General features: G+C 41.7%; 1 protein-coding gene across 5 annotated transcripts; it reads right to left on the bottom strand.

Moving 5' to 3' along the window:
- Positions 1–127: 127 nt before the first annotated feature.
- Positions 128–27118, bottom strand: LYRM9 (LYR motif containing 9). 5 transcript variants are annotated; one of them, XM_061469927.1, is made up of 6 exons: positions 27078–27118; positions 18631–18703; positions 6859–6948; positions 2522–2662; positions 1715–1807; positions 128–805 (listed from the first exon to the last, which is right to left on the bottom strand). In XM_061469927.1, the coding sequence occupies exons 4-6, from the start codon at positions 2645–2647 to the stop codon at positions 788–790; spliced, it is 237 nt and encodes a 78-aa protein (XP_061325911.1). In that variant the 5' UTR covers positions 2648–2662; positions 6859–6948; positions 18631–18703; positions 27078–27118; the 3' UTR covers positions 128–787. The 5 variants fall into 5 exon arrangements, with proteins under 5 accessions (XP_061325911.1, XP_061325908.1, XP_061325909.1 ...); XM_061469924.1 differs by having other exon boundaries at positions 2522–2665; positions 27078–27100; XM_061469925.1 differs by lacking the exon at positions 27078–27118 and adding an exon at positions 14659–14716 and having other exon boundaries at positions 2522–2665.

Here is a 27118-nt window from a genome sequence, read left to right as displayed (position 1 = left end):
TGTTTCAAGAGAACTCTTACCCCTAAATGAATTTTATTTATATTACTGGTATTTCTACTGAGTTTTCCCTGATCCAAATCTGTTAGGGCAGTGCAAAGATGGTCTTTTTAAGAAGGACATGGACTCCCACTTTTAAAGGACATTTATTTGTTGTGAAGGCCTCTGTACAACATTGCACATTGCAGTAATTACACCATTCAGTGCACAAAACCCCTCTGAGTGGTGCCTGTTTTCATGCAATTCTAGAGATCAGGGTGACAGGCACCTATCCCTAATAAGAAAAGGCCACCACTAGTTCAACTGCCAACCTACAGTGAAGAATGAAGACCTACCCATAGCATGGACAGCAAGCGGGAAATACTACGCTTCAGGTTTCAGATGGGCTTGAAGTTAAGATCTTTCATATGAGCTGCTGTAATTCAGATATGAACACCACATAGGGCACTGTTTATTTCTTGTTAATGATGTGTACTCCATTACATCTGTATTCTCAGTCAGTTTTCCTGAGAGCTCTGTATTACTTAAAGTTCAGACAAGTTTGGCCTTTAAGCTAAACTTGCTGTTATACAAGCTAATACTTTGAACCTAGAGTGTGCCTTTTAATCTACAAACCCAAATAGCTTCAGAAATATTAACTTAGCTTCATGATATCCCAGTGAGACATAAATTACTATATTTGTATTATCCAAGAGAACACTCCAGGCAGCAACTATAATACAGTACTGGGCTTGACTGCAAGTCCTCTAAGGTTCTTTACCAATGACATTCTTGTCTTCATCATCCTCTTCTACTTCTGTTTTTTATACTAAAGAAAGAAAAAAAAAAAAAAGAAAACAATTATTTGTGGGAAGAGCATATAACCAGAAGCCACAGTTCATCCTGACATGGATTTACAACCCTCTTCATGATCTACATAAAATGATCTCAGTTTCCTTTAAGCTGGATTGAAATTTGATAGGCTTTCCCTCTACACTATAACAATAATGCTGCCGGGCAGACACTAGTGACCTGACCTTCCTCTCACAGCTCCAATTCCAGTTTCCAATGGAGCAGACTACAGTCTCTGTAGCAGAATCAGAATGAGGCTTTTCCTAATTATAGGGAGAATAAAATCAGATCCAGGCCCAGACAGTTATTTCCTAGGCTGTAACTGCTGGGATTTGGCTACTGCTATAATTTTATAATCTATGAGTAATCTGTGCTTTCTCCTGTAACAATTCTCATTTGGATTTCATGGACTGGCAGAGAAAAGGACTTAACAGTCATTTAGTAAATTAAATCACAGATATTTAGAGCAAGCTGAACTTTTGACTTGTCTCCTTATACTCTGAGAAATGCATGGTTAAGATATCACGCTCCCAACCAGATTTAGATCCAAGGAAGTACAGGTGACTCCAGCTATCTAGTGGTAAACAGCCTCCACTCTTTTATCTAGGACACCAGTGTAAGTGCCATCTTTCAGTGCTGTGACAGTGAAGAGGGCTGTCTGCTGGGTGATAAGTAGCACAGGGACACCAGCTACCAGAGATCTGTCCCCCCCATTGTCTAACCCTGATCTGCACAGCCACAGGCAGGATCCAGGAGAAAAACAAATGGTTCTGGGGATTTATGAAAACTCACTGAGAGGACCAGTCCCTGCCAGGAAAGTACCCAATGAATAGCAACAAACTGTGGCTTGCTAAACATTGTCCTTTCCCCTTTCTGATGTACTTACTTTATTCATGACCCAGTCAGCATCTTCAATGGCTCTCTTAATAATCTGCTGGATTCGCTCAGGATCATCTTCATCAGCATGAACCTTGAAACTCTGCAACATTAAAGTGTTACAATGAGTAGCCAACATAACACTTGTCAGAATAAGGATCCCTTTTAAATCACAAAGAAAATACTTGAAGCAAACAGTTATCTGAAAAGATGCAAATACACATTGTAGGACCTGGCTGTGCTATTTCCATAGCAAGCCTGGTTGAATGTAATTTCCTATTAAGTATTTTACTCCTTTCATACATCAGCAGAAAGAAAACCCCAGCAAACTTTAATTCAGAACAACAGCTGAAATTGTCTGGTATGTTAAAACTAGAAAGACATAGGACAACAGGTATGACCAAAGGCATGAAATCACTTCCATAGGAGCAACTGGATGAGATTTACCCATCTGGGAGACCTGTGTGTGTGTGTGTGTGTGAATACAGATATGAAAATGACCAACAAGGAACCAATAAGCTTCACCATACAAGATGTGTTTAAATGAGTAAGGAATGATTGTCCACTCTATTGACTAACAAGGATTAGAGATGAGAACCATGGAAAACACAAGATTTCATATTCAAAGCAAATAAGAAGAAATGCTCCTTCATATACTCCCAGTATAATCATCCAAATCCACTTGTGCCTCAGGCTTGGAGAAGAATCATTTCTTAAGTGCCAGGAGTTACAAAAGTTGGTCCAACCTGTAGGAGGAGAAAACCGGAACACCCCACAGGGCTCACTCCCACCACCAGTAAAGCAGTCTGTTTCTCACCTGCCTGACTGCATGTCTGTAATGCTGCCGAATGCTCTCTTCAGGAAGCTGCTTACAGCATCGGAGCAGGTAGCGATACAGCTGCCGAGAGTTCTGAACTAGTTCAGCATTTGGTAGCGGGGGCATCCTCAAGCCTTGTAGCTGCTGAAAACAAAACAGATCAAAATACCTCATGAACTTTATTAAGAACACAGGAATAAAAGGGTAAAGGAATTTTACAGCAAGACGGGGGCCAGCAAATTAAGGTTCAGCAGAGTAACTTGAAGAAACTTCACAATACGAAATGAACCAGAACTTGCTTAGTTGATGGACAGATGGAGGTTAGCTGTGATTCATCACAGTATTAAAATACAAAAGAGTGCAGTTCATGCAAGATCACTTTATCATGATAATATTCAGGCGTGCTGCAATATTATTTTTCTCTAGTTTCGAGACCCCTGTGTAAGCTGCTCTCAGTATACAGAGCAGCATTGTGGCCCTGAGGGGGTTTTCTACTTGATAAGCCCTGATTCCTTGATTCATGCAATCTCCCAGTGCTTCCCCTGAGCATCCATGGGGTCCATCCCCATGGTGACACTGTACAGTGAGAACACTCATAAATGCTACAAGTGGTGATGGAATTCCATAATATTTCCTAGCGTTGGCATTCTCTCCAGAACATCTTGTGAACTGGCCTAGGAATGTCAGGCTTTAGCTTGAAATAACATGTATAAATATAGAAGACAGGCAAAAACATCAATAGGTTTGAAGTTCTCCATTTTTTTGGTAACAGGAAAAGAACAAATCCCACAGGTTTCACCTCCATGGCTGTACTTCCATATTGTATCACTCAGTCCATCCAAGCTATATAAAGTGCTAATCAAATACTGTGACTTGTCATTTAACAGATGGTTGCCATCTGCAGAGAGCTAAATTAACATTCAGAAAAAGCACTTCTACATCAGCACTCTAAAGAATAAAGATAATAAATAAGAAAGTGAATAATGAAGTAGGTGTGTGGCATTATTTTAGCACCCATTATGACACTTATTACTTGGAATTATTTTTTTCTTTTTCTCAAGTAATTTAAGTCCCTTGGCCAAATCTATTCCAGAATAGAGCACTGCAGCTATTGCATGCCTGGGTTGTCTATATGCACAGACTGGTTCTTCTTGCAGTGGGGAAAATCTCATCTCTATGCACCTATAAAATACCCACCATAACAGGCCATGTACTACTGTAATCTGTATTTTCAGTAAAATTCCACCTCAGACTATAACTAGATCTAAAACAGCACAGCTCTGGAGCTGTAACAACAGCTATGCTGATTTACAGTAGCAGAGGTCACTGAAAATAGCTAATGTCTTAGGTACAAAAAGCATGATTCTTTTATGTGAAGAAAATGGCAACATTCTATGACAAAAATATGTCTTATTCTTGAGGGATGGCCCTCTACAAAGCTTTACTCAGAGCACAAAGTCGCACCTGAGCACCTTGCAGTACTGGTTTTTGTCTGTTCCTTTACTGAAAGATGGAGTGAAGTCTATGCTATCTTGGTGTTTGATTCTAACTATCTCTGGTCAAAAGTAACATCCTGTAAATAGCAAGGGAGCTGTTCCTGTGGCAGAGCTGCTTTTCCACAGGCAATGTGTGAGAAAAAGCCTTGCAATACTAGCATTATTCTCTGTATTGGAGCAGTGCCCATACTCTTCAGTCAGGGATTCAGGCTCCATCATGGTAGGCTCTATATATACACAGCTAATGAAAAAGTTTCTGCCACAAAGAATTTACAAGGCAGACTAATGTCAAGTCACACGATGAGGCAGAAGGAGGCAGATGAGCCAAGCAGGTGGGGTGGGATGGGGAGGAGGTGGCAGCAGTATGAGCCTGGCTTTGAGGAGGCTAATGGAGCACACAGGATAGCACACCCCCCCATCCAGCAGGCGAGGGTTTTGAAGGACCTGCAGAAACAGTGAGTCACAGCCTGGGTGTGATGGAAGCCCCTCAGGAAGGCTCTGGTGACACTGCAGGAAAAGTTCTCCCAGCCTCCAGGGGAACAAGAGGACTCCCTTAAGGAAGTACTTAACAGGGACAGGGCTACTACCTCATTAACTGAGGATGTGAATTACTAAGATATGCAATAGGCTTAATATGTATACATCTTGGAATAACATGTCAGGATCCCTTTCCTGCTCAGTCATACTGACATCTTTCCTTACATCTGAAGTGTGTGTTGCACAGTTCATTTGTGACTTTACTTGGAATCATTTTAGCAACATATCCAGGATGGATAAATGGGTGATGCCAGCGTCAATATGGCTATTTGGAATCCAGGTGGTTTGTACCACGCTGGTAGTGCCCCATCCAGTGCAAGAAGGACTAAATACACATCTCAGAAGGGGAAAAAAAAAGATCAAATTTAAAATTTAAGATAACAACTTTTACATGGTTATTACTAAAGTTTGGAATAAAGAACTTAGGGACTGAAGGAGTATAATATTTAGGAAAGACTCCATGGACAAAATGTAAGTGCCATTTCCAATTCTTAGTTACAGGTAGTTCAGAAGTAGATGGTGTTGACGAGAGTAAGTTTTCAAACATCCCCTTCCATCAGCATGACTGAGCGTGGCATCAGGACATTTTGTGGGCATGAAAATCTCACTTACTTTGCTCCTGGATTTTGTGATCACAACCTTTACCCTCTGCCAGTTATTCATTCCTCCCACAGCTGATACACCCTAATGAAAGTGGATCTGCACTGGCCTCTAACAGGCCAGTGATGTGCCACTAAAGCTCACACGGTCCTCTAAATCTAAACCTGACCACTGGTTTCTGCACTTTGAGCCTTGTGGGGTGTGTCTACTTCTGAATACTCGGTATGTTCTATCAGTAAACTACAAGAGATGAGGTCAGACTTCTCTATGATCCCTCCTGGGAATTATTCACAGCCAAAATATGGTTTCCATTAGCTTTCATGGGCAATTAGAAACCCATCTTTCCATCATGAGGGCAGTAAGTTGGCTCTATACTGCTGCTGCAATCTTTTCATTCTGTTTGTTTGATTCCAGTTCTGGTTTTTCATATTTGTTTAATAAAAGCCATTCAGCCTCACACACACTACAGGAACTGGATATTGTCAAAAACACCAACATATGCAGGGCAGGAAGATGTTCCAAAAATGCAGAAATATAGATCAAGAGCTGATACTTCAAAACAGCCTCAGTCTGACTAGTCCCATTGCTGGCTCAATTTCTAAGCACCCAACTTGCGCCGATTACGGCTTTACCTAAGAAGCTCCATTTAAAATACAGATCAGGATGTCCCCAGGCTTCCAAATATTAATCTCTTGTTTACTTACAATCTTTTTTCTCTAAAATACCATTTTCTCTTTGTAATGAAACCTATGCTGGGCACCAGCCCCATGCATTTTTTGGTATGGATTCATGTCACTTTGGCATTTGAGTACAGGAGGTGATGATACTCTTGATAGTCAGTAGAGATCCCGCATTCCCCCTCCGACCAGGAGAAAGAAGCAACTCCAAAATGTGACTCAAACAAAATGTAGACTTAATTATTCTCTGCCCTTGTCTCTGCTGAACACAGGAGCAGCAAACCAATAACTGTAATATAGATCCTGCAGTTACAAGCCTAAATTAAGTAGGAAAATTCCAAGTCTGTGTCCTACTTTGAAAATAGAAACATAATCATAGAATGGCACAGGATTTGGCTTGTTACTTAACAAACACATTGCCACAGGTTCTGGGTATCAGCCAGTACAGAAATCCAGAATATGCAGTTGGATTCAAGTTGATCTGAACCTAAATATAACTTTACACACAGGTTTTTTGCACTAGAGACTTAGCTGGTAAGAACTGGTAGAGTTCCACTGACCCTAAGAACCTGACCCTGTATTTCACATATTCCCACTAAATACAGTGAAACATCCCAATTCAATACAGATCCCAAAATATACTTTGGGACTAGAGCCAATTGGTTGAGTTGTTTCTAGGCTTTGATGTGTAAACTCATCATATGTCATTGTGCTCTAATTAAACTTAAGTGGAGCAATAGATTTCCTATCACAAAAGCAGAGATCCCTCATGTGCTGGGAATGGATAGGACAGCTTACTTCAGCTAAGCTCTGGGAGACAGCAAGAACCCACTCACGTAAACATATGAATATGGAAGGATTAAACTGATCAATGGAATTGTAAATGTTGTTTGGCTATAGATAATTGGGAATTTTCCACTGCAGTACCTTTCCACGGGGAATTGAGAAGCTGTTGAAGCAAAGTCAAATCGTGTGACAAATGCATTTACACTGATGAATTTTAGGGGAAAAAAAATAGATCCTTTACCTTCCCACTACCACTGGACTTTGTAACAGACGAAGAGTGAAGGTTTCACCAGGTCTCGCTGTCAAACACACACTCCACGAGACTCCCATACTGCAAGAGAGAAATACACACATCCTGAGTTCTGACCGATTCATAGCTCAAACATGCAATGGTTTCTGTGACCTGGGTAAGCTGCACAGGGAAGTTTATTACCAAAGAGCTGGATTTTACTATATGTGTAACTTCAGTGTTTGCAATGTCATTTCCAGCGAACACTTGACTGTGAATCTACCACAGCACATGGAAAACTTGATGGTTATTGGGTAAAATGGATGTTTAATGAGAAATAATCTTGTGACCTGACCCATTATTCAGTTGTAAGATACTGTATGAGTACAACTCAACAGTGAATAGATCCCCAACCAGGTAAGGCTGAACCCTGCACTTGTACAGCCCAGAACATCAGAGAATTGGCATAGTTACTTCTGAAATTTGTCCCTTACTTAGCACAAAAGGACAATGAAGCACAGTAAGAATCTGTACTATTGCCTTTTGTTCCAAAAACATCCCCCCCCATCCCACAAATGTTACTGTTTTTTTCTGCCAAGAAAAAACCCTCGACCTCACGCAATCTGGCTATAATCCTGACTAATAATGTAAATCCCCTCCTGATAACTTAAATATCAGGCATAGCACAACAAACAAACTATCTAAACCAAGAATTGTTGAGTCAGAAATCAAATAATCCGCTAATTGTGCTTTTCTGGAATGGATGACTGTATAATGTCCTCATCAGAAGGCTGAAATCACATTTGCATTTAGATAAAGCCCTGTTTAAAAAGAGACAAGTATAAAAGGAGACACTGAGACTATTGTGGCATTTCTCTGCATTGCATAATGATTTACATTCCTGATAATGATATTCAGATAGTGAAGCAAAGACTGACCAAAGCCCATGAATCTTGCACTCTGCATTAGCAAGCTTGTCAATTGACCCAGTGTACAGCTGAACGCGGGTGACACTGCTGTGACACCGCCACCGCGCTCTGCTGGGGTGTGCTGCTGTTGGGACTGTTTTCCAAGCAAATCCCTACAGTTCAGTTAGAGTCTCAATCCCTCCAGACTGGTTAAATGGACACCAAAGCTGGGCCTCAGGGACTGGGAGTGTTAATTAAAGCACTGCAAGAGTTACCTGAGCTGTTGCTGGTTAGATGCTGGCTTCCCCATCCCTCTCTTCCCCCACTGCACAGACTGCAGATGTGCTTTCTTATTGCTTCAAAACACTACATTTTTAGGAGTTAGACTCAGGAAGCTATGACGCCCTCTCCCAGTCAAACCTCATGATCTTTCGAGTATGGATTTTACAGGATCCTAGCAGAGTAGCACAACATTATTAAGTCCATTTTTAACAACAGGGAACCAAGGCAGGCCTGGATTTGACTCAGTTTGGCCACTTAACTGATACAAAGCTATAGCCTGGAACACTGCCTCACAGCTCACTGTAGGCGAGACACACTCACCTCCACAGAACAACAAAGATCCTGAGGTGCTGAATCCCACCCACCAAGCGGTATTTAACAGAACGGAGCAGGGCTCCCACAGCCTGCCTCAGCATTCTGACTACTTATCCATCTTTCCTGACAAACCCATGTTCACAACCAGGTTTTCCACTGGGGAAGGCACTGCCATTGCCATCCCACACAGAGCCACGCACACAAAGCAGACATTCCCTCCTTTGGAGGGGAAAGAAATGGAGAGATAGAACCATTTGATACTAATTCCTACTGTTTGCTCTGTGTAACCAAAGGCACATGAAGGATCCAAAATCTGGTACCAGTGTTTGCAGATGGTCCAGGCTCCTGACTGTCTGCCATGCGGGTTGATCACACTTCATGTCCAAAGATAAATTCCTCCAACAAATGGAGGTAAAGCAACTAGTGAGTGGTATTAAGTTTAGTTTTAATTAGGAAGATGCTTTGGAATATTCCCAGCAGTATAAGCACTCATAAAACAGCAGAGAAATGGACTGTTCCTTCAAACCTTTGTGTGATTCTAGCTACCTTGGGAATTTGGTGTTGAACTTGGAACATCTTATACGGTTATTTAAGGTGGCAAAATTATTTGTTCTCCTCAAAGTGTCCAATAACAGAATCTGCAAGAAAAAAAATCATTAGTGAACTTACTATTAAAAATTCATATTCAGGCTCTGTAACCTGCCCTGTTATGCCTTAACTGGACCTGCTTTTATTGGTCTGAATACAGGTTCCAAAAGTGCTATTTGTGCAAAATGAGATGCACAGGAAAGTAATAATCCAACTGCCAAAATAAGAATGAAATTGGAAGCCTCTTGAAACCTCTTTAATCACAAAACATCTTGGTTCATGTTTTGACATCAGTCCAGGAAGACACCCAAGTAGATGGCTGCTCCTCAGAAGGATGCTTACTCTTTTGTCTTCGAATCTGGCTAACTCGGTTCTCCCTTCCAGGTTTCACAGGCTCCCAGCTGGGAAAGACCCATGACTCCAGGCTGTAGCTTCTCAAATGCACTTACAGCTCACTGCAGCAGTGGCAGACTGTACTGGTTTCAGTGAGCTAACTGCCGTCTCCGGTTATTACACTGCAGTGTCTTCCCTTTATTCCCCAGTAGGTCACAGAAGAGTGACTGGTGTGATGGGTCCAGCCCAGCTCCACAGGCTCTGCTGCCCTAGGCAAACCAGCAAACATGCATCTCTACCAAGTCACATTCACTGACAGAGATACAGAGCATCCTGCAGCCCTGGGCCATGGCCTGCCCTGAGATACACCCCTCCTCGTGTATGGCTGAGCACGTACAATGCTGGAGTCACTTTCTAACACACACATCTCTCCAGCATGCTGGGCTTTTATCAAGATCTGCTGGTTTGATGTGATCGCTTCTGACGAGCTGTCATTGTTGTGGATTTTGTCCTTTCTAAATCTGAGCTGTAAAGTCCTATTGCATGAATGACGATAGCCAGTCCTGTTCCGTTCACTTCTATTTCTCTTCTGCTCTGCTTTATGCTTTGCTTGATGCGTGAGCAGAGCTGCAGTGTCAAATGACAGTGCAGCAGCAGCACATTCTAGGGGCACAGCGCTGCAGTGTAGAGTTAGCTTACATGGTATCACTAGAGCATATGGGGGATTAAGAACAGGCTAAATGAGAGCGCTCAGATCTGTTGTTGACAAGGAATCTACCACTGGCTGGACATCCTTCATGCAGCTCTATAGGATCAGTATTAGGGCTGATGTTATTCAGCACTATCAGCAGTCGTCTCCCTGCAAGTTGTAATTGGCAGAACTTGAGGATGACAAAGATTGCCAGAGCAACAGGGAATAACAGAGAAAGTGGTATGTATCTGGATAAGGTGGGCCCAAAGTTGTGCTTTAATACACCAGAGCATTACACAAACTACTCAAGTGCAGGTTATCCCCCCACAGTCAGAGGCCATAACCTAGAAGGAATAGTTCTGCAGAAAGAACTAGACAGTCATACCGGACAAGCAACTGAACATCAGCTCCCAGTGAGCTGCAAAAAACTCATAGGGATCTCTAAACATATCAACAAGGAACCTATGAATAATAGGAAAGATTTAACTTCACCTGTGAAAGTGCAGCAGAGCTCCAATTCATTTGCCATTCATTTATCCACATTAAATAAAAGAGAAAGTAAAGAAGAAGAAATGGGCTGCCACTACCACAGCAATTCATCCAGCCTCAACCTGCAACTGAGAGTCCACTGCAAAGGACAAAAAGGAAAGAGCTCCACACACTTGAACCATCCCAGCGATCCTCATGCAGTGCAGGAGCTGTGAGGCACAGATGTGCTGGGCCAATACGAGCTTCCTGACTGAATGCAGAGGTTCCTGGGTCAGGTTTAATACCACATTACACAGAGTCAGCCTGTACAATCTAGTTGTCCTTCTGGTCTCAAACCCTGAACATACAGGAAGGTGCTGAACAAAGATTTGAGCACCCCGGCATGCTCAGCACATAAGAGATCTATACCCTCAGGCTCTGAGAAGCAGTTTTCTTACAACTAAAGTACAGATTATATTTCATATTTGCACTCACTTTATGATCCCTCTACTGCTGATAGGGTGTAAAGCAACTGTAAGGAAACAGTAAATCAGACCTGTTTTTCTTAGTGTCCAAGTAAAAGCTTAAAAGATCTGTATGGTAACGGAAAACTGAATATAGATATAACCCAACAGGGTTATAAAATGGCACAAAACCTCTGGGGTTTGGCCACAAAAAGACATCAAATTCTTGTCATGATGAAAACCACTTATATAAATTAACCAAAGCCACAGGGCACATGTTTTACCTTACACTTGTTCAGTATCATGAAGCAGAGACATGCAATACATCAAACAGCAAAGAAAACACTGGGACTTTTGCAATCTAACACCAGTGAGGAAACCTGTTGCCCACACCAAGGCCAGATTACCCTGCTCTGGATAATTAATAACATGCTCGGGCTAATTAGAGTAATATTCTTTGGAGCATATTCATTGAACATCAAGCTCAGACAGCAATGGGAGGATTGGAATCTCCCTGTTTAGGTGCAAATCAAACCTCTGTAACCCAGGAGAAATCAGTCAGGAGAACAAAGTAAAGAGAGGCACAGACTCAAAAGAGCTTCATCTTCCCAGCTGTAAACTTCCCAGTTCAGCTGCTGTCCACATGAATTTTGTTCTCAGCGGCACCATCTAAGTATTTATCTTTGCTACCATGCCTGAATATGAACTGAGCTATATCTTGGTGTTATCAGCTTTAAAACAAAACTGCCCGTTTGCTCCTTCTTTCCTTGTAACTGCTGCATTTGAAGTATTCCAGTGCTCAGCTCCAATTTAGCAATCCCATGACAGTTCATATAACAACTTCCTGGCTGGGCTTCTATCACCTTCTAATACTGTTTGAATCATCACATTCTTGAAGAGCTTCCAAGGGGGCACAACACAAGCTACCACAGATGTTGTTCAAGGACTGATCCCCAGCTGGCAGCAGAAGGTATGAAAGTTCTTTTCAAGGGGGCAAACATGCTGTCTGATTAATGACAACATTAATTCTGTGATCCATGGGTCATCTAAGCTTGGGAAGAACGGTAAAGTCTTACGTAAGGTTTTGTCATGGTTCCTAATGATTGAGGAAAGACTGAAACTGTTAGTTTTACCTTCATGGCAAGATAAGCTTATATTGTTCATGAAGCCCAACTTTATGTTTGTTTTTTAAAAAAAAAGAAAGAGGGTAAAAGCCCACAGTTGAAATGAGCAGCTCTCAGTGCAAGGGCTCTGCTTAGGAAAGTAGAGGTATAAAAGCTCAACAGCAGAACAAAGCCAGGAGAAGGCAAAGAGTCAGAATTTAAAGAAGCCAAAGCAGTCACTGTGAGCCACACTACTAAGGATTAATAAAACCCTGCTGTTTTGTTTTTAAACCAAGAATGCCCAACATACACCTCAACATTCCTTTAGCGCAAACATCATACCCAGCCTACAAGCGAAGAAAACCTGCAGCATAGCAGAGCTTTCCAGTATGACCTCTCATATTACTGGTCCACACAGCACATCCATCCAGTTCTAACTATACACACATAATCCCTCGGCTAAGGACGATGGTACTCGTGCAGTGCCCTGGTGCCTCCAGCTCACCCTGTAATCGTCCCCAATGTACATTATCCTTTCCAGCAGCATCAAGAAGCTGTCTCATTACTTCAAATCCACACCTGCTGAAATTCAGCATCTTCCAATCCTTTGCTCTCAATCCAAGTAATCATCTGAGCCAAAACCTTCCCTGGCACCAGCCCTGTCTGTGGTGGAATTATACCATGGATGAGTCTGGCCCACCACATCTTGAGCAAAATGCCTGTTCCTGGGAGCAATGCTTGCAAGCAGCAGTATTAGAGAACATTTAAGTCCAGGAGTCTTTAGCCTCTTAAGGGGGATTTTCACTGGTGCAGTTCCCTAATCAGGGATTGTTACCATACCAACAGCTAATCATGTGGGCAGATCCCTCCACGTCTTGGGAACGCTTCTGAGGTCTTAAAGCCATATCTCCAATTTTCCCAAACACTTGACTGTTCCTCTCCATGGCCTGGCCTAGTGCAAAGAGAATCTGTTTCATAGGAAAACAAAGGAAAAGTCTGGCTAGCAACAAGCTTACTGTAAAGAAGGAATCCCCAGTCCTTGGCACTGAAGGTAAACGCTTCCTTCTACCCTGGACAAAGGCAGAGTTCTTTATGTTCCACTGCAGAGATTCACTGCAACACATTGAGACACCAGGGATTCATGCATCCCACTGCACTGTGCCTAGACCATGGATGCACAAGAAGAGACAACCCTTGCTTCATAGATCTCTGACGGAAAATATCCAAGAAAACAAACTGCTCCAGAAAATTAAGCAGCTTCTCAAAGTCATACAATGAGAGCTGGGCACAGAAACCTCATTTCTGATTCTCAAACCACCACCTTGGACAAGCAATCATGCTATTATGTCTTACACAGTGATTCACAACAGCATTTCTAATTCAAAAAGCCATCCTCTGAATCTCTGGAACTTATGTCCTCATTCTTTTTGATGTATGTCAGCTACACCAGGCTCAAGATCCTCAATACATCTGAATTCTTATTAATGGTTCTTCTAGCTTTCTGGTTTTGACTGAGTGGCTCCATTTCCTCCTTTCTCAAGTACTTGGGTGTTGGCACACAATGCCACAGCATTCTTCTCCCTTCGCAGCAGACAGCACATTTATCAACACTCATCTGAGCGAGCGAATGTGGCACGACAGTTCTGACTGGCAAAAGCACTTGATGGAAGTGGAGCTGCCTCAGCTTTCACCCATGATTCAGATCTGTTTACATTTTGTGAACCTCAGGAAAGGGGGGATGAAAAGCTCTGGTTCAGTTGAAGGCATGTTGTTAACCTCAGTGCTAATAATTAACTCAATTATGCTGAATTAATTTGATGTAATTATTGGTGATGGCGCAAAGACAGCGGCCTAGAGAAAGTTTGAGAGACAGGAGGAACAGAAGTCTGAACAATACAAAATACCCCTAAATAGCATCTTTTTTTTGCCAGCTTGAGTCAAAGACACAGAATGAGTTCATTACAGTCATCTGGCTTCACTCAACCCACCAAATTACCCCCACACCCAGACAAATAGCTGTGAAATCCAGCAAGTGAACTAGAATTAAAACATGCCCTGACGGATTTGACACAGCACTCAGCATAAGTGTCTTTCCCCATCCTATTATCTAAACAATACAGATTTAATAATATATTTAAGAGCTCCACAATGCTTCTCCTTTAACTGAAGACATTAATTAAGAACATTTTCTTGTTGTGGTGTTGTCAGTTGGGTGGGTTTTTGATGAACAAGCTGCAGAGCACTTATGGAGGCTTTTCATTTGATCTGCAGTTTTTATCCAGTATTTTCAGACTTATTCAGTTCAAAACAAACAAATCCCATCTATAAAAACAAACACCTATCTTTCTCCTTCCCCATTTAATACTTCTGTGATTTGCTTTGAAGTGGTGTAACAAATGAACTCCTTGCTATGAAATCACACATTTTACTGAGGTATTTTTAATTCTCATGCACTAAATAAAGTCACTGGAGGAAAGAATCAGTTGTGATTGTCTCAAGTCTTGGGAAGTGGATTAAACCGAAAAAGAAAAGTAAATTCTACGTAAATTAACGCCTTAAGTATCACCAGAGTTGCTACAGGACACTCGCAGCTCCTCCCTCCACTTGGAGGAAGCACACCAAGACTCTTACACTCCCATTTATAATAAATCTTCCATTACCTTGTTTCCATCAAGCTTCATCATGTACATGGATTTAGCACCACGGGTTGTTATTTTCCTGTTGTAAACAATTCAAAACTTAAGAGTTAGATTACAGCATCACTATATTTAACATTTTACAGTCCTGGAGGACCGATAGTATCTAGCCCTGAAGGGCTGGGTGCCTTTGCCTGCCTAGCTTCAGTCTGAGATGCTACTTGACTTACATTTGTCATAATGCTGTAAATACACAAGCTTCTGAGCTTCCACTGCATTTGTCATCATCCTTGTGACAAGAATAAAAATATTACTTCTAACATCACCCATGCCGTGTGAGCAGAGACATGTAGCTGTGAGAAAAGCTGTAAGAAATGAACCGTATTTCTCTAATTTGCTAAGTAGGTGCTGCTGCCATGCCCACAGCTCACATCCGCATGAGTTCTGATGACTCTCAAATGCAGCTGATCTTTCAGAACTCGTTTTAATTGCCATCAGGCTCTGATCAGACTCATTATTTCAAAGCAGGCCATATTACATGCATAATTTATGCATTTGATTTCAATAGATCTTTTTCTGCCCAGTTCAGAGAGGGCAAAAAGTGTTTTCCATAGGGAAGCTGGTAACATTTCCTAAAGAACCAAACTGACTTTCCTCAAGAACAACTTGTTTAAAATATGATTTGTGAAGAGACACATTTTGAAGTTAATTTAGTGTGATGGATTGTTTGAAGTCTCCTACATTTATTTGGACAGCTACTGCAAGTTTTCTCTATGCATATTTATCAGAAACTAGCTTTAGTTTAGGAGCTGACAGTTATTGCTGGAAGTAGTTAAAAGAAATAAACTGAAATGGTAAATATTGCCATAGATGAATTTATGTCCAACATAAGGATCTGCAGTACTGGTATTGTACCTGTACTGAGACTCCATTTGGAGGAAGTTGCTCCAGGCAATGCCACTGAGGCAATGTTCCAGTCTCTAGTCCAAATTCATGCCTTGTGTAAATCAGCACATTTCTATTACACCACAGAAACTTGTTTTCCAGCAACCTGGATGGCTGAATAAAGCTATATGGGGTTTCAGACAACTCCTGCAAGTGACTGGGCTAAGCTGAGATCCAAATTAACAAAGACTAGGCATTAATTCTTTCTTCGATCAAAGTAATTCCACTCAGGAAGCAATCCACCTGAAGGGGAGATGACCACAAAGGAGAGGGCAGCAGCACGTCCTGCCACAAGCTGGAGGAAAACCCAGCTAGTAACATTTTAGCCAGCACCAAAGGAACAAGAGGAGATGCATGTGGTCTCTAAAACCACTTCACACCAGCCTGACAATGCAAAGGGTGCCTGTGTAAATGAGGAGTTCATCAGCTGCTTCCTGCCACCAGCCCACGCCTCCATCCAGAGCTCCCTCTTTCACACCCCAGCTCTGCTTTTCACTTCTGTCGTCACAGACTTGATTTTCCCTTTCATGGATTTTTGCTGGAAAAAGCATCACTGCCTCAATTGTCTATTTTCAGCCTATATTTAAGAAAACCCTTTAGCTCCATTTGTAGCCACATCCTGTCTCAGCCTCCCCCTCTTTTTGTTCCTAAATATAAGGCTGATGCCATTTGATGTGACATGACAAAATAGCACATTTGCATTGGCAGAAACTTTCTCTCAACAGCAGTAATTAAAGGGAGTAGATGAGACATTGCTGAAATTGGTGTTTATTTAGCCTGAAAATAAAAGGCTTGAAGAGGACTTGAGAAAGATGTTCAAGTGTCACAAACATGAAATTCATCGATGGGTACCTTTCTTTCACATGCTCCTTACTGCAAAGCAAATGGTTGTTCAAACAATGCAATCGATTTAAAGAGATTAAAAAAACCCAGTTATTTCTGCAGACCATATTCCTAACCAGTGAAAATCATTTAATGTGTTTCTTTGGATTATAAATAGTACCAAGACACTTGTGGTTACACAAAAGACAAGGTCATTCAATCTCTAACTTCAGAGCGCAGACTCTCAAATTGAGTAGCAGAGAACTGAGATCTCATTGACTACAGTGAAAATGAGGTGCTTAAGTATCTTCATTATGAGCTGAGCAGCAGCAAATAGCACTCACCTTCACCTACAGCATGGGGTTTTGTTAACTGTGGGAGGCAGGAACTCAGAAATGGCAGACCAGGGCTCTGAGTGCAACAGGATTCATACAGCAGATAAAACCCCACAGATCTACAAAACTTATGAAACAATTTACTGTGCTTGGCTTTGCTGAATGGATCCACTCTGCAGATACTTCACAGGATCAGACATTGTCAGCTTCCTGCACTGTATCCCATGATGGATGACAGCAGTGGAAGGCAGTGGTGGGAGGGAGAGCAATGTTTGGAAGTTGAGGGTGTTTTCTTGATTTTTAGAAAGTAAGTTTAGTTTACTTAATCTGTGTGAAGCACCCACAGAGAAGTCTGATGAATGTTCCATAGGCCACAGGATTTAACACACATATGCTTTCAAGTGATACTTCCTGCTCTCAGAAGAATCTTCCTCCTCTTCTTGTTCACGAGGCTATTCTTTCAAATCCATCTGTGATTGGCACTACCACTCTGCTTAAAGCTGGCAGACCACATTCTGAGCAGGCTCATTTCCATCCTCACACAGATGGCATCAAGAATTGGGCAGGCCAGAAAAAAATCAGTTTGCATATTATGCCTCAGTTTTTTATGGGTCAGATTACCACTGAAAGCCATCAAAATGGTAACCCATATGTGATGTGTCTGCCATTGGAACCGAAGTGATACACCATCATAATCTTAACATGGCTGGTTAGAAAAAGTTTCATTAAACATTAATCAACCTCTGATAATTAAAAGTAAAAAGATATTTTTCTTTCCAACCAAATTTTGACTTTGACAAATCAAGCAAAATAGCTCTGGTGAACCAAAAAGGGAAAGACATTATCACATCTTCATCCCTGAACAACTGCATGGGCAAGGCTCTCTTGGCAGAAGGTACTTTAGCTGCTATGCCAAAGACTCACTTGGTGAGTGAGCCAGGTGCAGATGTTGGCTGTGTAATCTCCTCTAACTTCTTTGTTCTACAAGCCAGAAAACTCTTCCCACAGCTTTGGGGGGAAAATGGAGGTATGAAGAGCTCTTTGTGTGTTTTCATTACTGCAAGGATATCAACTGTTTTAAAGACACTCCCGTAGAAATAAGAAATGTGTTGTTAGCAATACACATAACTATTAATCATAGCTTCAGCAGAGCATGGTGTCCTATGGATACTAAAGGGATGCTGAACCAAGGTAACACGCCTGGCATTCTGTTCCTGCCTCCCTGCAGTAGCCTACCAGATACAATTGCTGGATTCCACGATCCACAGGGGGTATAATTCCAGATGCTCCAGCATCCATGCTCCTATATTCACAGGGTTTAAAGCATGCAAGTCTGCTCCGTGAGAAATCTATCAAACATTAAAGACATATTCTAAGCCTCTTGCTATGTTATCATGGCACCTGAAATTCAAACAACTGTTATGCTAAACAACAGCCAAGGCCACCACCCTTTGTCATTACCAACGGGAAAATGTTTCCTTCCAAGTTCTATGGCCCCTCCAACTCCTCTACATGATACCCTGGTTAAGATACTATACTGACACTTCAGGTGTTTATTCTCAACCAAATACAATACACGCAGCAAGAGCAGATTCCCTCCATCATGCTAAGATTCCTAATCTAACTGCTGTCCTGACAGAAGTATGGAAATGTTGTTTCCTCTGGTATCTTTACTGGCAGTTTGCAATTAGGTTTCTGCTACTGCATTTATCAGCATGGCTGGAAGAGAGACGGGTGTTCCTGAATACAAAGTGCTGGCTAGAAATCTCTCCTGCAAACATGGACATCATACAACATTTGTTTGGGATGGGGGGGGGGCATTTCACCTTTTTTCCCTGTGTGAGGCAAATGGGCTCCTAATGATTATCATGAAAACAAACAAGAAATCACTTACAGCATTCGCAGCAAAGGAACTTCAATTATCTTCACAGATTACGTCTGTCCAAGTCCAACAGTAAGCAAGAGACCTGCAGAGAAGAATCAATTTTCATTATCTGTTTCTCCTCAACTCACTACTTAAAGTACCATCAATAAAGAAGTGCAGAGAAGCCCATCTAGAGCACAATTTATCAGTCTGTAAACTTGCACTTTTGTCTAGCTGGTTATATTAAACTTGAATTCATGGCCTTGATATGAACAGGTCACTGCTTTTAGTAATCTACTCAGCAAAAACATTAATAACTCTACACTATAAGAAGATACAAGTAGAGAGATATTCCAAAGCACTCAGTGGAACTGAGCCTTCAGTGTTTCCTGTCCTGAGTTTCTGAAGATAATGAAGCATTTAAGGAGACCCACAGTTCCTAGTGTTCAGAGCTCTGTGCAGTGACAAATTCAGAGATTTATGTATCTGTCAGAGCAGAATACTGCTTTGGAAAAAGTGTTTATTGACATGACTGCTACTGCTGAACCCAGGACATCAGGGCATCTAGTAACTCAGTAGAATTCAGAAGTCACAGGCCTGGATGGTTACTTGGCTTTCCATTCCCACTGCCACAGTGGTGCAATCTCATCCCAAAATGCTCCAGATAACTGACTCCATATGAGAAACTCCAGCTTTTTCAAATGCTCAGTGAGTGGAGGAATAGCCATCTGCAACACAGGTGAACTTCCCATAGGAGGTGATGTAAAACAAGGACCTAGAAGGGCAGATTCAACTTTAACTATAAGCCAGTCCTGCATTTACTGAAGTTTTGAAGCACTGGTACAAGAACTGCACACCAGAAGCTGCATGACATTATTTTCATCCATGATATGAATATTCTGTATAGCAGATAGGACCTCCAATACCTGCCTTGGATCACTCCTGCAGAAAACACCTCTTATTCAGCATTGTTAATTAACATTTAGTAGAAGTACCTGCAGTTAGTTATGCCATTACAATGTCTTTTCAGAGGTACTTTGTGCTTTGCTGTTAACACGTAGCCAGTATAATAGCCAAAGAGCAATGCAATTAACTTCTCCATAGGCTGAAATTCAAACCAGCAATTACTTCTGTAATTCACTTATCAAAGCATCAGGCACCTTCGCTCAGAAAGCTTTCCAAACCTACTCAAAATACACCCAGCTGAGTTTTGAGAACACAATAAAACAGTATCACTGCTATACATCATTGTTTAGTGATAAATACTGCCTAAGGTCTAACTTGAATTTCTACTTTGGAGGTAGAACAGTCTTTAAAGAAAAGCTAGTTCATGTCAAACTTCTGGTTGGTACATTTCTGGCAGTGTATAAAGGATGTAAATGTGAGTTACATTCCTAAAATGTTTACTAGCTGGTGTAGGTTAGTTAAAACAAATAATCTCCAACTTACTGTGCTATTTTTACCACCTAAAAGCTCAGTACCTTCTCTTGCTCTTAGAATACAAAGCTGATCTGCACTCCATCACTTGTATGCATTGTATTGATGGCAATATTCCTGGATGTTGGAAAACCACCACCAAAGAGCTGCAGCCTGGAACAATGTCTGCGTAGTACTTAAAAAATCAAGTTCTAGTGTGCCCCTAAAAAAATGTTCGAGGAAACACAGGTCTGCTTTGCAGTGCCAAGAGCAGACACACTTCCAAGCAGAACTTGGAGATGATGTTCATTCCTGCCTAGGACTGAATAAAAGTATTGTCATTCAGTATCTTATTTATTGTGTATCAGACACACTGTATCCAGAAGGAACATAAAAATGCTATATGTGAAGTCTTGACACTTTAATAAACAGCAATTAACTATACCGTACTAGATGTAAGCAGGTATCAATCTGCTAACACAGCAGAGATTACTTGTCAGAAAGTTTGTTTTCCTGGTGCTTTGCTGCAGTGGGCAGACAAAACCTGAAGCCATATACACATTATTTTTAAAGGGTTGCCAATGTTTGCTGGCCAAGTGACGAATCCCATTTACTCCCAACACACCAGTGCTTGCACATCACAACTCTGCTTCCTACTGATGTTAGAAAAGGATCAGAACCAACCGACATTCTCATTTCTCTTTCACAGCACACGCTGGTCAGCTTTTATGGAGAGCAACATTCCCATAATAATCCAACAAGACTGGTCCCTCATTTGTGAGCAACAAGAGTTAACATCCGTGACCCAAATATGGAGACCCATTTTCAACTTGCTGAAAATTGCTTTTTAATCCCAGCTCTCGAGGATTTCCTCCGAAGCCATCTGCCACGCACGCCGGTGCTCTCTGCCTGTGTACGCGCAGGATTACCGCAATATGGATTCTTTGTGTAACTTAATACATTTCAGCATATTACAAAAATTAGTCAGAATTTCCATTCTTTTCTGATTCCAACTGTGTATCACAAAAATGACTGTAAAAGTCAAAACCAGCGATAAGTTCATTCCAAAACTGACACCCTTATTTACTGCAGTATTTACACTGCAGCTCAAATATATTTAGTCAAACACTGGACAGGGTTTAAGCAAACACTAATGAGTCATTTAACTAATATAACTTAGGCACATGGTTAAAAGTAAGCTCAAGCATTTCCCTGGGTAGGAATGGATTTCAGCATGTGTCTTCCCAACTAGAGTGCAGTTTGAAGACTGAAAGACAATTATCATTATGGTAACTGGAGACCAGAAAAGACTTCCAAACACTATTTCAAACCTACTGGTCAGCCTTTTCTTCTTCCCAAGAATCTTTCTGCAGTTGAAATAAGGAAAATTTGCATAGTTTGAAGCACATGAGGTGACACTAAGGTTTTGGAGGACAGACAGGCCAGAGCTTGTGAACTTCTTTGTTTCACAGAGCACATGCAGCTGTGCAGGGCTTCCTGCTGGCAGCCCTCAGAGTCCTCACCCATGTTACTCCATGTCACAGCCAGCCACCCCAATGTCTAACAGAAGCTGATAGCAACACAACGTCCACACAGAAGCCTTCCCCTCCTGCTGAAGATAGGATCCCATACCCTTGGATGCCTTTTCCCTGGAAAGGAGGAGTGTTAGCTGTGATTAACATACAGGACAGATCTACACATGCAGATGTTAGAAGAATGTGGAAAGAGGAAAAAAAACCCAAGCAAATCATTTTGTTTCAGCAATAACAGATGTTGGAGCATCATCGTGCAGACATGTTACTTTTAATACAAAATTGCTTGTAAAGTGAGTGAGGGGGTGAGGCCAGAATCAATGCCCAATTACCCTCGTATTCCAATGTTTCCATTTTAATGAGCTTCTCTGTGAATCCGTCCTTTCAATTTTCCTTCTCCAATAACCACATCAAAATAGCTTTGTCTTAAATATCAGTGAAAAGAAATTCAGCTGCCTAAAAAAACCAATCCTAAGACAGCTGGTAGCAGGTTCTTAAAAACGACATGTCACAGTGTCCTTTACTTCTGTGTAAGCCCGAAACAGTTCACGAGAGCCTGGGGCACTACTTGGGATTAGACCTGCATGACTGAAAACAGCTTCATGTCCCAATATATCTGCTTATAGCAAACGGGTAGTAAAAGACTATAACAGTGCTATGGTATTTGCAGATATATCAGTGCTGATAAAACAAGCAAATGCATAATAAATAGATTAAAACCACCTTTCTCTGGCTAAGGGAGGGATCAAGTGAAGCCTGATCTGCATTCCAGCTGGGGAGTAGCCCACTTTCCTGCTAGATTGCATCTGCCACTCACATTATCAATACTGCACCACAGTTTCTTTCCACTTTCTTAAACTTGGACAGTGATGTTGAAGAGCTGGAGACACACCAGGGATTGAGTAGTGCCAGTGCTGTGGCTAGAGTAGAAAACACAACTGCAAGCACTTGACTAATAACATCCAAGTCCTCTACTAAACAACAGGAACCTAAGTAATGTCCAGCTACTTATCAGAACAGCCTCCATGAGGTAGATGTGAAGCCTACGATGCTGTGTGGATCTTCTAGGATCTGCTGAGCAGCACAGCATCACACTGCAAAAATAAGGCTTAGTGCATGTTGGAATAGGAGAGCCATCCTTCACCATGTACATTGGCACAGAAACCTGCAACAGCAGCTTCTGAATTGTGACTGATCTCAGATACAGTTTCTCTTTAGACTGCACCCCCTTCTCTTTAACGCCAGGCTGCTAGTACACCACCCCAGAGTCTCATGTACAGAATATTTCCATCCCACTTTCCTTTACAGTCAATTACATTGAATATCATTAGGACCATGGGGCAAAAGAAGAGTTACCAGCAGCCTTTAGGACACCTGGAATTCAGACCGATACATTAAGAGTGTGCCATCACAGTGGCAGCACACGCACATACAACAGCTACAAATGGCTGTTGGGCTTTGAGCTCCCTGTATCTCTTGGATGCCATTCTCCATCAGAAGTATTTTCCAAATAAATTTTCTCAGCTGTGTATAACATGGCCCCTCATTAGGACAATGTGGAATCCACAGGCAATTAATATCCTAAAAGGAGCTGAAGCTATCCTTCATGCCCATGCGTAAACCCGCAGGCTTTCAATGGCTGCCATGTAAAAGCTGTCAAACCAAACAACAATCCTCACCAAAAGAGGTAAAGAAACCCCCAAGAGCCACAACTGTTTACAACAGCCATCTCACAACTCACTGGTCCACCAACACCACAGGAATTAGTGATGTGTAACTAATTGATACAAACCTCCTGAGGGGAGCATTGCTGCTGGTTATCTTGAGATGAGAAATTTAGTCCAGAAGGATAACTTGGATGGACAGCTGAAAAGCTTTAGCTCTCTGAGTAGGAAATGAATTGATCTGGCAAAGAAAGCCCTTGAAGGGATATTATTGTGTCAAAAAACAGGATTAGGAAAAACATGGAAAACATGGATGCTGTAACGGAGAGATGTGCTGCTGCGAAGACCATGATTTAAAAATTGTTGTTTAAGTGTTTCCACAGCACATTGTTTTTTTTTGATACTAAATGCACATGGTCTATTACAACACTCAGGAGAGGATTTATAAGCTATTATGCTCAACAAAATCTGTCATTAGATGAAAAGGCACTGAGCAGCTATACAAATAAAGGGGGAATGGGAATCTGAATCAGGGTGGACTTTGTATTATTGTCATAAAGCTAGAGCAAACAAAACTAACTTGTATGTACAGATATATCATCATCTGTAAAAGCTCAACAACCTGAAGGTTTAATCTCCTGCCCAGGACTTCACCGAGTCATACCTATAAAATACTGAGTCAGATACAGCTAACTTGACAGAGCAAATCATTGCAAGCACTTTGTTTCAATGTAATTGAATGCAGGACAAGAAATCATCATGACCATTAGCCATGATGTTGCAAGCAAAACTCTTAGCAAGGGGCATACAATCAGAGAAGCACACAATCAATTCAGATCAACTCAACTGTTGTGTTCAATTTGTTGCCACTGAAATCAATGAGAACAAAAAGCCAACAGTGGGACAACCAGGAAGCCAGGTCTCTGAAAGATGCTGTTTCCAAAAATATCACCACAGCAACAGTATTTTCTATTCCAATTAAATCTACAATCCAGAAGATGCAACATAAGTACTGGTGTCTTAGCCTCCTTCCTCCCTCCCCCAGCACTGAATGAAAGATACAGCAGAAACAAAGTGCTCAGATATTATTGTACCTATTTTAATTTAGAGGCAGAGGAAGTTATGTGCTCCTCCCCCCACTCCAAAAAAAACATTATTAGGGATCCTTCTCACACAAAGCCAAGTGGCTTGTGGTGGGCTTTTCAATGCTCCACCTTCTAGAGAAGATAACATGCTGTGGAGCTATTTTAAGAACATCTCATTCACAAAGGTCTCAAATTTAATCTTCAGAGACAGAGATGATTTTCTTGCTGCTTCAACGTCTTTACTGGCATGACATTTACTTCAGAGGGAGTTCATTTGCTGTTCCAACATCAAAATGGAGCAAGAGCAGCTGCCAGGAGAGGGATAAAAGGAAGCACTGGTGACAAAGAGCAGCAGGGTCATTTCTGGTGCAAAGGAATGTAGAACAGAGAGAGCTGCAGAACTGTCACTTTCCCCAAAAAGCCACAGGGGATAAAGACCCCCCCTACCTCCTGCAACTGGTGTTTAGCAGCAAGAAGGAAAATGAGACACAAAGAACTAAACAATCAGGCTGAAGTCTTTAAATTGCAAATTAGTATAAACCAGCTTTAAGCACCTGAACACTTGCAGTTAAAGCCAAGCTCATGCTTCACCTCTGCAGTGAGTAAAGAATTCAGCAGCTCCTTCAGAAAAATCCAGAGAAAACACTTGGCTAGAAAGCACTACAGGCAATGGAGTTCAGTGTTTCAGAGGTGATCATCTTTGGGATGAATTCAAGCCCCAGTGCGAATCATGATCTCCACATCTGTATGCTCAGTATAGCAAAGAAACTTGGGGCAAAGCTGTCAACTGAGACATGACCACCACAAAAACTACACCACGAGAGGCACAACCAGGGCTGACAGGCCAGTGAAGCAACATAAGCGCCTGTAGAGTCCAATCTCCAGCATCAGAGACACACATGATCTTAGATGACACCATCTGTCACTTACACCAGTTGTCCCCTGCCCCGTGTCTCAGTCGTATCACCGCAGCTCTACTCAAGAAAGAGTCATTCCATCATTTTAGTGGCACTTCAAAGCAGCGGCCACGTTCCCACACCACTGCTTTAAGAACTCATCTTGGTCATTGTGCCTTTTGACAGAGTAAAAGGCTCTGCTGGGTCATCCCCTGGTCTTCACTGCTTGATTTCCCCCTCGCCAACTTTAAGACACAAACCATTATACACAACCAAAGTTAAAACAAACTACTCTCTCCCCTTGCTCGTCACTGCATTGTACGAATAATTTATTCTCTTCCAGTTTTGTAGAGAAAAGGTTTTGAAATTGGGAAATTATTCTTTGCAAAGGAAAGGACTAATATACACCAACAGGAATTTAAATCCCGTGATACTTTGTGCACATTAACGTTTATTCTGTTTATTTGGAGCATGGTATTTATCTGACTAACCAAGCCCCCTCAAATTCACAGGCATTAACACTGTGTTTATGACACTTTACGGGCTTCAGCATTAGGGTTTACAAATAAATATTACCAGGGTGCTACAGAATAGCAAGGACTATCTGCAGTTGCATATCAAGGTACATGTGGGCTTGTCCAACACCCACATGATACATCATCAATAGTGCAGCTTTGAGTACTCCTTGTGCGGATCAGGGGCAAATCTGCACAGGCGTTTTATTATGCTTTGTTCCACTTAATGTTACTTTTTCTGCATTAAAGGCTCACAACCCCCCTACATGCCTAAGGGCTGAAGGACATTTATGCACAATATTCAGCCATGAAAACAAAAGACTTATTCTAATATTCAGCGTCCTGTTCTCACAGGTAGTTCTTGTGGCACAAGAAAAAACCCACAAATCCTATGTCTGGAACTCGTCCATAACATTTGATACTGTACAATATGATACAATCTTCTATAGAGAATTTTAGGGTTAAAACACTGCTGAGGAGCATCAAAGAAATAGAACTTGGTGATTAAAAATTGACTTCCATCCCTTGGCCTTATGCAGAGTGCTGTCAGAAAGATTACACCCCTGCAAAGCAAGTGAGAAATCCAAGGGGAAAATAAATCTCTCGAGTCAGGAAAGACCAAACTTGACTAAGTAGATTTTTCATAAAGGGACAAGCCTGTGCCCTGTTTCTCATGCACAGCATTTGGTTTTAGATGTATTTTTTAAGTGAGTTTAGCAAAGGGCTCCTGAAAAATCTAGCTATACCAGCATTCATTCTCAAACAGCAGACTTGCTGCTGCTTTACAGCACTCTTACTGTGAATAAAATCATAAGAGACAGATGCACGTCCCCATGAATAACTGTCTTCACCAGTAAGAGATTAGAATTGATCTGTCATGTTTCATCAGCAATAGTCACCAATCACGTATCTCCATGCATCACTGGGGATGACAAATTAGCTGCAATCAGACTGGGCTTTGGCAGGCTCTGGAGCAGTGTTTGTACCTGCCCAGTTCAAATTACTATGGTTAGATTTTGCCAACTCGCTCATCAAGTGGCTCAAGCTCATTGAACGACTCACAACATACTCCTCTTGCTCAAAGTTACATGAGCCAGCTCTGAAATAAGCTCACCTCAGCAGCCTCATGCTCCTTATGCAGAGGCACTAAATGGCACAGAAGCACTGACTTACAGTAGTACACGACTAATTCATTCTGCAGCCCTCTTCTGAGTAGGAGTGATTCATACAACTAATAGGCAACGCTCTTAAGGAACAGACCTGCACTGAGGAAACAAAGGGTCTGTTAGAAGCTGACTGCTTTGCCTGCAAGTTTCATGTTTCCTTAATATTCTTTTAAAAGGATTTTTTTCCTTAAACATACCTCAACATGAACCAACTGGATCTTGTCCCCCTTAGTTTTCATAGCAT

Source organism: Pezoporus flaviventris, unplaced genomic scaffold (genome assembly GCF_033815535.1).
Source record: "Pezoporus flaviventris isolate CSIRO_AGI_PZ_B2104156 unplaced genomic scaffold, CSIRO_AGI_Pfla_v1 ptg000063l, whole genome shotgun sequence".
NCBI lineage: Eukaryota > Metazoa > Chordata > Aves > Psittaciformes > Psittacidae > Pezoporus > Pezoporus flaviventris.
The sequence above is the reverse complement of the archived record's forward strand: the minus strand, read 5'-3'. Positions and strand labels throughout refer to the sequence as shown.

Coding starts and splice junctions, on each gene's coding strand:
- LYRM9 (XM_061469927.1), bottom strand. CDS start 2,647: ATGCCCCCGCTACCAAATGCTGAACTAGTTCAGAACTCTCGGCAGCTG. Junction 1,808..2,521: donor ACAGACATGCAGTCAGGCAG/GTGAGAAACAGA, acceptor TTAATGTTGCAG/AGTTTCAAGGTTCATGCTGA.